Genomic DNA, 11,271 nt, shown 5'->3' with positions numbered 1-11,271 from the left:
ATGTATACACGGAAAGTGTGTATCTTACAGTATGTATGTGTATATATATATATATATATATATATATATATTATATATATATGTATATATATATACACACACACAAGTATCCATGATACTCCCCTTACCATCCAGTGGGCCCGGGTTCGACCCCCTGGGAGGGAGAAACTGTGATGCTATTGACCTCAGAAGCGAATCAAATACCCGGCAGTTAGTTGACCTTGGTGTGTCACGGCCAGAATGGAAAGAGCTGGCAACTTCATCCCCTCAAAAAAAAAAAAAAAAAAAAATGCTCAGAACCACAAGGAATAAAAGACGCACATCAGTACATGAATCCTACCTAACCATGACAATTAACAGCGGGTAACTAACTCCATTTAAAACAATGATTAACAGCGGGTAACTAACTCCATTTAAAAACAATGGCACACAACAGTTAAGACAAACCACTCAGACTCTGGAAGACCATAAAACAAGCTCTCGAGAGGCCAATATCAATGGCAGATTCAGCCACGCGAATATTACGCATCCATCCGCAGACGGATACCAAAAGGTAGTCGAGAACCAAAAGGTAGTTACGAAGGCCAACTATCCGCGCAAAGAGAGCAGCTAGAATTTTAAGTAGTCTCCGAGTGGTTAGCCGCGATCATTTTGACGGCATCAGTGAGGCGTGGCCGCTCTAAGTACGTGTGTACCAATCTGTAGATCTTGGCGTGTGTTTTGTCTGGGTCGAAGTAATGATTCTTCCAAGATGACACCGATGATGATGATTCTTTACAGATGACAGAAGGAGAGAAGAGGTTGTGCTAAGGAACAGCTAATTCCAATAAAAAAAAAATATCTTTAAATTTCCAGTAAGTCGAGAAAAGATTTTTTAATATCAAATCAAATGATAATAAAACTGGAATATTAAATTTAGGAAAAGGCCAAGCGCTGGCCAATATTCATTCATCGTTGAAAATAATGTTGAAACAATTGTTAGGAGAGAGTGGAAACAAGATGAAAGATATGACCGGAGGTATAGTAAAAGAAATGAAAGGGGTTGCAGCTAGGGGCCGAAGGAACGCTGCAAAGAACATTAAGCAATGCCTGCAGTACACCGCGTGAGGTACAGTGACGGCACTACCCTCCTACGAGGATCAAATGATAAAGCACAAAGATATGTCCCAGAAAATTTGTTTCTTTAGCTGAAGAATGTAACAACCAGCATGAAAATATGAGAATCGAGACGGAAAGTCCCAACGCAGGGAACGTTATATCTTCCTAAATGAAACAGAATTTAGGGTAAAGGCCAAGCGCTGGGACCTATGAGGTCATTCAGCGCTGAAACGGAAATTGGGAGTAGAAAGGTTTGAAAGGTGTAACAGGAGGAAAACCTCAAAGCAGTTGCACTATGAAATCAGTTGTTAGGAGAGGTTGGAGAGCAAGATGGAAGAAAGAGAATATGAATGGAGGTACAGTGAAAGGAATGTATATCTTTCTACAACGCAGAATAGTTTATCTTCAGTCTGCAAAAGGAGTCAGCGGTGAGAGGATGACCTCGGGCTGAACGATGTCAAATCAAAAAGTGGTGTTTATTAGCCGTGAACTCTTTGTTCCACAAACATATACATATACATATATATATGTGTAAAAGTATATATATATTGTGTATATATATATACATACTGTATATATATGTATATAATATATATATATATATATATATATATATATATATATATATATATATATAATAACTGTGCTGTATATAGTTATATGAATGATACTCAAAAGCTTTATCAACATACAATACTATCATTATCAATACATCTATAGCGAAGAAATCCACAATGATGCAGTATAAAATACATATTAAAAATACATATGAAGGATATTGATAAGGAGAAATCAGTCGGCTCTCGAATCTCTCGTTTTACATATATTTCTATTATATATTTAAAAAATATCTTCGCCATTCTAGTGACTAGTGCGATTATGAGATCTTTATCAATAAATGCACATTCAAAATCGAGCACTATTTGTTAGCTACTTTCAAAAGATGTGAACTAAAGTGAAGTTATTTTCGAAGAGAAAGATTTATTAAAAAATGGCAAAAATATATTCTATTAAAGAACAGTGCCCAACATTCACTATCATTAACCAGACTGTCAAATTAGTAGGGCATTCAATCAATCACTTTATCCGATTCAATCAATCTCGCTTTTCCCTTAAGTCGTCCATCCTTCAAATTTTATCCCTCAGTCCAGGGAACTCTTTCCAACTCTTCCTAACTCTTCCTAATTCTTCCTGACTCTTTCTAACTCTTCCTAACTCTTTCAAATTCTTCCTAACTCTTTCTAATTCTCCCCAACTCTTCCTAATTCTTCCCATCTCTTCCTAACTCTTCCTAACTCATCCTAATTATTCCTGACTCATCCAAATTCTTCCTAACTCGTCCCAGCTCTTCCTAACACTTTCCAACTCTACCCAATTCTTCCTAACTCTTCCCAATTCTTCCTAATTCTTCCTAACATTTTCTAATTCTCCCCAACTCTTCCTAACTTTCCTAACTCTTCCTAATTCTTTCTAGTTCTTCCTGACTCTTCCTAACTTTCCTAACCCTTCCTAATTTTTCCTAACTCTTCGTAATTCTTCCTAATTCTTCCTAGTTCCTCTCAACTCTTCCTAATTCTTCCCACCTCTTCCCAACCACGCCGTGACTGAAATCCTTAGCCCTCAGACACGTGACTAATCAGTCATCTCCAGGATGAGTCGAACGATTCATCGATTTACAAAAGATCTGCGGCAAGACGCACAAAAACACTCTGCTACACACAAGCGTTATCACAAACTGTGTACACGTGCAAGGAGGTATTGCATATATACAGTACACATCGTTTATATGCAGGTTATATGCACAAACACACACACACCCACAAACTGTGCACACATAAAAGGACATATTATACATACTGATGTTTACAATATATATATAATATATATATATATATATATATATATATATATATATATATATATATATATATATATATATATATATATGTGTGTGTGTGTGTGTGTGTGTGTGTGTGTATGTATATATATAATATATATGCACAAAATCACGACCGCAAACTGTGCACACATACAAGGACATATTGCATTTACACAAGGTTTATACACAGGTTATATGCACAAACACGTGACCACAAACTGTGCACACATACAAGGACACGCTGCACATACACTACGTTTATAAACAGGTTATATACACAAACACGTGACCACAAACTGTACACACATACAAGGATATATTGCACATACACAACGTTTATAAACAGGTTATATACGCAAACACGTGACCACAAACTGTGCACACATATAAGGATATACTGCAAATACACGACGTTTATATACATGTTAAATGCACAAACACACGAGAACAGTGTGCATGCATACACAGACATTTTGTATACAGACTACACTCAAACGTGAGCACATACACACATCTCATACATGCATAACATATAATCGCCGAACCTACACACATACACATGCACAAACACTTTTATGCATAATAAAATAAAAACAAGAATAACTTTATATATAAACTTTAACAGAGAGAGAGAGAGAGAGAGAGAGAGAGAGAGAGAGAGAGAGAGAGAGAGAGAGAGAGAGAGAGAGAAATCCACGCCCTCCCTTAAAATCATTCACAAATCATAGAAACGATCGTATAAAAAAAAAAAAATGTCTCCAGGAACTCACAATATCCATACAATATCCACGTCATCCATATCCATAAATCCAGAAAGGACTCGATCCACAAAACCCAGACTCTCGACGCCGAGTCTCGCAAAGGTCACGAAGGACCGGAAAGAAATCCAGTGACCGGACGTCATAAATCACAAGAACAGTTTAATCAAGAGGCCCTTAGCGAGAGCGTTGCCCCTGGAAGGAGTCCGCCTGTCTGCATATGTGAAATGAAGGGCGAGACAGTGACCACAGCTTTTTATAACCGGTGAGGTATAACGCTCAGTGTACCGCTGAGGGGATATAAAGATGAGTATACATATATCACAGAGTGGGGTATAAGGCTGAGAATATCACTGCATGGGGTATAAAGATGAGTATACAAATATCACTGAGTGGGTATAACGCTACTGCTGAGGATATAAAGATGATTATATATCACTGAGTGGGGTATAAGGCTGAGAATATCACTGCATGGGATATAAAGATTTTGTATACATATATCACTGAGTGGGGTATAAGGCTGAGAATATCACTGCATGGGATATAAAGATGAGTATATATATCACTGAGTGGGGTATAGGGTGAGAATATCACTGCATGGGATATAAAGATGAGTATACATATATCACTGAGTGGGTATAAGGCTGAGAACATCATTGCATGGGATATAAAAATGAGTATATATCACTGAGTGGTATATAATGCTGGGTATATCACTGAACTGGCTATCAAGATGAGTATATCACTGAACGGGATATAACGCTGACCACATCACTGGAGGGGATATAAATACTGAGTTTATCACTGGGCTGGATAAAAAGATGAATATATCATTCAAGGAGATATAAAGATGAGTATATCTCTGAATAGCTATAAAGATGAGTATATCACCGAACGAGATATGACGCAAAGTATATCACTAAACGGGATATAAAGACGATTCTGTCACTGAATGGCATATAATTATAAGTATACCGATGACGGGGAAATTAAACTGATACAAGGATATAACGGTAAATACGCCAATGATCGAGATATAATTAGTATATATTATATATCAATAACAATGAGTATAACAGAGTCAAACAGAAATAAGTATATCTAAAATACTTTTTTTGAGAAAGAACGATTCTCTTTATATATATATATATATATATATATATATATATATATATATATATATATATATATATATATATAATATCATATATATATAATATCAAATTTGATCCACCCAACACCATATTACTTCATCAATGTCATGTTATCCTTGGAATCTGCCCAAGACAAAGCCTCAAGGAGGCAAAATCAATAATCGTTCTCCTTGGAAAGGCCTCTGTATAAGGAAAATACGTCACTAATATCATATTACGGTAAAAATCGCTAATTGAATTCCAGGATCTCGGAGAACTTTCACCTAAAATATCGGCTAAATTCCCACGCTTCTTCCATTCAGAAAATCTTTAAAATATATTTTCGAGGAATAAAACAAATTCTTGGTTTTTAAAATTATCGAGAGCACTAAGACAACAAGGAAAAACATTGTTATTATTATTATTATTGTTATTATTATTATTATTATTATTATTATTATTATTATTCTAAGGAAGAAGACCCTCTTTCAGGCAAGTTTTGTTGAATAAAATGGCTGCATTTTGCGAATTGATTTGATATCTTCTACATATTATTATCATGCAGAAGATATTCCATATTCATATGTTACAAGCCTACAGGCCTCTAAAGAATATGGTGTTCATTTGAAAGAAATTACAGACGCAAGGAAATACACAGAGAGATCAGCTATTAGATAAAAGACATTAAGAAATTAATATATGAAAACGTGAAAATATAAATAAATAATTAAAGTACGCGACCAACTGTTTTAAATGCATTACACCTTCGCTTGAACTTTCAAGGTTCTAATTACACAACATCAAATAAATCAAATGAACAAATTTAAAACTTGATGGATAAACACTGTAAATGAATATTGTGCTTTGCAACCAAAAACATAAAATGGTAAAACAAGACGGAAACAAAGAATAGATTTAGAAAGAGAATGTTTAAAATTTTTAAACAAAACTACTGTTTAACCACGAGAGGGATTTTAAAACAAACACGGGAGACCGCAGAGACCTTGAAAAAAAAGTTCTTAAGAAGTTTAATATGTTTTGGCTAAAAATTAAAGAACTCATTTTAAAAATCTATAATGAAAATATATTTCATATTTTTCATTTCACTGAATTTTTTTAAGGAAACATTCAAGAGAGAGAGAGGGAGAGAGAGAGGTTATAAACATCATTATAAATGTAAATGAAAAAGCCTCGCAAAAAGGAAATTATTTAACTAAAACATAAGACCCGCAACTAAAATAAGAAAACATATCTTCAACTAAAAGAATAAATCTTTTTATTTACATCAGATTAATACAAAACAAAGAATTTATGAAGATCAAGTAGACCTTTGTCCCGGAGACCCAGGAACTCTGCGAATATTCTAATCTGGAAATATGTCAACTCCTGGGATACGAAATTATAAGGGACCGGAGATACTATCATATTGCGTCTCCAGAGACTTGAACATTATTATTTTTATCACTGAAAGTTTATTTGGCGTTATAGCTGCCAGGGTCCATTAACACGCGAGCGCTTTCCTTAAAGGAGAAGTGTAATGTTGAGCCCAAATTACAGTAAAAAAAAAAAAAAGTCACAAACACAAGTCGAAAACTTATTACATACACTAAACAAACAGGTTGGAAGCAAGCTGATGACTTATCATTAATCCTAGTCAGAGCGTCATACGGTCGTTGACTTGTTTTCAACCAGTTTGTGATATGTATGTGACAAGTTTCCGACGTGTCTTTAAGACACGTTTTACTGTAGTGTGAACGCACCCTAAGAAATCAGTGGAACGAGCAACCTAGCATCCTTTTCTTGCCCAGACCCGAAAGGAACAATGATGCCCTAAAATGGAAAACTACAGTACCTGCAAAATTTTCGAAATTGAGATATGCCAACTACTGGGCTCGTGCAACACAAAATACACAAGTTACTGCAGTGTTAGAATGATTCTTCAATGCTTTATTTAGGGGGGACCCATTTTAGAGTATCTGCAAAATCAGGAGTAAGGCCAGGGAAAACTGCAGTATCTACCATTTTTCCTCAGTTTTGTATTTTTGCAGATATTGCAGTCTTCCATTTTCGGGCAGAATAAATTGAAGGGGGGACTGAAAGATCGCGGTTTAGACTAAAAGGAAAAGATAGACCCGCCTCTTAAAAGAAGAAAGGTTATGAGTCAGAGAAATCGGAAGCGGCAAGAGATTTCCAAAGCTCGACGGATTACTGAATATAAAGTCCAGCTTAGCAGGCCTGTATCATGAACTATGCAGCATTTCATGTGCTTATGGGTGATCCCCACTCCTTTATTTTCAAACTACTCAATTTCCAGTACTTACCCAATACATGTATGTATAGTATATATATACAGTATGTACGCATACATACATTATATATACATATATATAATATAAATGTATAATTATATATAATATAACTTATTTACATACTTATATATACATACATAATTATATATAATATACATATATGTATATAATATATAATATATATAAATAATATATATATATATATATATATATATATATATATATATATATATATATATATATATGTCATTTTCGGAATAAAAATAATAATTACCATGCAAGTAAACAGACACATTCTGTTTTAAACGCCAGATGAAAAGAGAAAGATCTCAGTTCCATCAAAACAAACAAATAAATAAAAAAAATAAACAAATAAAAACAGAAAGCGTCTGGTTGTAAGCATCAAAAAAAAAAAAAACACGTGCTTTTATCAGAAAACTCACTCTACAGCGTTGAGGTCTAAAAGAAAAAAAAAATCCCAAAAAAAATTTTTTTTTTTTTTTTTTTTGGTCAAAATCTCATACTTACCCCGGAGCCGTCTTCGATGTCGACGGGAGACAGGACATCCCAGGGCTCGGCAGAGGCCTGGCCCACCCGGCGGGGCACGATGACCTCCTCGGTCACAACTCCCTCGTCGCTGCTGGCGTCCATGTCGCGCTAAAATCACGGAGAGAAGAAGAAGACACACGTCAATGGAAGCCGAGAAGCGGTAAATATTGGTTTAGTAATGCACTGAAGACTCGGGGGTGGGGGATGGGGCATTGCATGCACAGTCATCAATCAAGTGAAGATCTACTGGTAGTAAGACAGTTGGAATTTTCAGGGAATTTTATGTTGTTGGGTGGAGTGAAATTCCCAGGACATTATATACTGCAGGATACCACAAGCAAGTTAAAATTCTGGTTTTAGATCCGTTAAACGAATATTGCACGGTCGTAACCACAAAAACATTTTCGGTTAGGGTGAATCATCATCTATATTAATGTCAAAATCATATGAGGTTACTGGAATACGTGAACTTGATGAATGTTTTAAGGTCCTATACACAATCAGAATGGATACGATACGACCGACTGTATAAAAAAATGGGTCACGTTGATAGTTTTGTCATTTAAATTCCTCAACAATAATTTGGGGGTCATATATTACTCATCCGGAACTAGAAAAGGCTTTCAACAAAACATATATCAGTAGTTCATTACAGACTGGGCATGTTTGAGGGGCACGGCCATGGCATACGGGTCGCCCCTTCAAAAAGCTTGAAATCACGCCACACAAAACCTTAAAAGCTACAGATGTTAGAAAGCATATTCGAAGTCTTACAAAATCAATGCCAAACCCATGCGAACGTAAGCTTCAGGAACCTTCCTGTCTTATATTTCATTTACAACAGGAGAAGGAACAATACCCATGTTTTGTGGGCTCTACAAAGCCTTGACAACAGAGGCAAATAGAACATTAGCTTTCTTATCCACTTAATTTACGAGGGGGGACAATCTAATGATGAAAAGGTATAGTAAAAGTTTTAATTTCTTATTGTCGTACACTACAAAAATACGTAAAACTTGATGAGGTAACTTCTTTAAAAATATGTAGTCTTTTGTCCTTATCTTGTTGGCATTTTCACCCTCCTTCGATGAGTAATTCCGAACTGTAACGTCTCATCACCAATCTATATCTTTAAAATTCTCCATATGACCAACTTAAGACAAAGCTTCATTTTACTTAACAATAGTAATCGTTTCACTAAATCGCTGAGCCTTTACTATCCTCACCCTTTCCAGCCTTCCTAACCCGTCATATACGAATGACCACGAAGCTGAACCGATAAAAATTGTGAATATAACACTTAAAAGTCTCAGGAATTCACAGACAGACTGCAAATCTTTCTACCAAGAAACTATCACAGTAGAGGCAGAAAGCAATCAACTACAAGGACTGTCTGCACGCAACACCAAGCACACATTAAGCACTCACACCTCGCTTCAGTGAAGAGCAACTGTCCTTACAATCTTTCTCACACATTCCAATATTACCCTTTTACTCTCATACTTCTGCGGTTTACGATATGTTTCTTGTGTCACATGTTTAATGATTCACATTTTCTACCAATGTATCATCCGTGATATTTTCCTCAGATGCCTTTATAAAATGACCACTATGAATTGGGCATAAAGCACGTAAGGTTGGTACTAATATATATATATATATATATATATATATATATATATATATATATATATATATATATATATATATATATATATATATATAAATTATTTATTATATATGTATATACATAACTATACACACATATTTATAATATATATACATATATATGTATACATACATATACATATACATGTATACATATATAATGTGCATATAAACTATTCCAATTAGCCCTCGCATTTTCCTGACAATCTCTTGTCCTGTAATCATCAGCATTAATATTATAGTTCTTAAGACTACTGCTGCAATTTCTACTATCCAGACTATTATCAAAAGTTCTGTTTATATAGAAAGAACAAACACATTTGACTGAATTTCCATCGTTTTACTTTTGCCAGTGAATAAAAGAATCGTGACCTCGACCACGCAGGTCAGATTATCATGTCTCTAAACAAACAATAATTACGGCAGTAGTTTTCTAAATAGAACCGCTGACAACAGACGTTCTCTTTCTCTCTCTCTAGGTCAAGGCTACTTAGGTCTATTAACATAATCCCTGCACAGGCATGGTTCCATGAACACAGACACCTTTAGCTCACATAAATAATTCAATGATGCATGACGATGAATCCGTGTTTTGATACCTGTTAATTATGTTGTTTATGGTGTGTCGATATTCAACTATTCTTTCCTTTTTCTTCCTATGTAGTTTGCATTTATGTGTGTGTATGTATGTATACATATACATATATATATAATGTGTGTATGTATATATGTATTATGTATGTATATATATATATAATAAATATATACATATTTATATATATATATATATATATAATAAATATATACATATTTATATATATATAAATATACAATATATATATATAAAGATGAGAGATGACGCTCCAACTGCAACCCACCACAGTTAACTAAATATCAGATAAATAATATTCTACTGTTTTGGTAAAAATGGCAATAATAGAACATGCTTAAAGCACCTCTTCCCACTCAGGAATCGAACTCTGGCCCTCTCACTGAAACGTCGAGTGTCATGAACACCAGACAGCGAGTTAGTAATTGCATAATAACTTCACGATAATTTCTGTAAATCCAGTACAGGATTATCTACAGCAGTCAGGTATCCTGAAGATGGTCGTTCTGGTCAGGTGGTTTCCGATAAAAGGTGGATTGGTGACCGCCTACGGTGTTGCCACAGGTGGTTCATTTCCTTTTCCATCTTCACTAGTTTTGATTTGTTGGTAGCCCAGCAAATTACAGCCAGTTAGACATTTCACACATTTTGGTTTTATTAACTAGCAATTTTTTTTTTATGTACCAAGATTAATGGGTTATCTGAGATTAATCTTGCCTTCAGGTCATCGGTGGATGTATATTATATTAAGATATATTTCTCTCTCTCTCTCTCTCTCTCTCTCTCTTACTTACACACAAACACAAACACAGTCTGATTTCCAATGACCGGAAGACTTATTTTTCAGAACCGAAGTCTTGAAATAAATTTAATTTCAAGGCAATCTGAATCTTTTAGATTCTTGCCATCAAACTTTGGACCGAGTAATTAATAACAGATTGATGTATTCCAGCGAAATAGGGTCACAAATTATCTTAAATTGGTGACGAAATTAAGTTATATGAGTTCTCGCTGGCGCGTCATCACTGTAGTGAACATGCGCAGCTTCGAATGAATACATATATGAAAAATGATGTTTGCTAATCGGTACAGTTGCCAAAGTATGCCGGAAAAGTCATAGTGTGACAATGCCTTTGATAAACGTCAAGATTTCTATTTTTAGAGTTTCTGAACTGAGTTTTTATAATATCGGCATACCAGCAATTTAGTAGTAATACTTACTGATCTTAGATACGCATCTTAATGGCTGCCTTCTTGCAAATCTGAC

At 34.9% G+C, this 11,271-nt stretch overlaps 1 protein-coding gene across 30 annotated transcripts in view; it reads right to left on the bottom strand.

The window, feature by feature from the left end:
• CRMP (Collapsin Response Mediator Protein) overlaps window positions 1–11,271 on the bottom strand; it is a 189,679-nt gene that overhangs the window by 134,587 nt on the left and 43,821 nt on the right. For 26 of the 30 annotated variants that reach the window (XM_067096539.1, XM_067096534.1, XM_067096536.1 and 23 more), the window contains one exon: window positions 7,706–7,834. The exons of the other annotated variants lie outside the window; for them this stretch is intronic. In XM_067096539.1, coding sequence (XP_066952640.1) covers window positions 7,706–7,834 — 129 coding nt within the window. The remainder of the gene's footprint in view (window positions 1–7,705; window positions 7,835–11,271) is intronic. 30 annotated transcript variants of the gene reach the window in all.

Source organism: Macrobrachium rosenbergii, chromosome 53 (assembly GCF_040412425.1).
Source record: "Macrobrachium rosenbergii isolate ZJJX-2024 chromosome 53, ASM4041242v1, whole genome shotgun sequence".
Classification (NCBI taxonomy): domain Eukaryota; kingdom Metazoa; phylum Arthropoda; class Malacostraca; order Decapoda; family Palaemonidae; genus Macrobrachium; species Macrobrachium rosenbergii.
The sequence above is the reverse complement of the archived record's forward strand: the minus strand, read 5'-3'. Positions and strand labels throughout refer to the sequence as shown.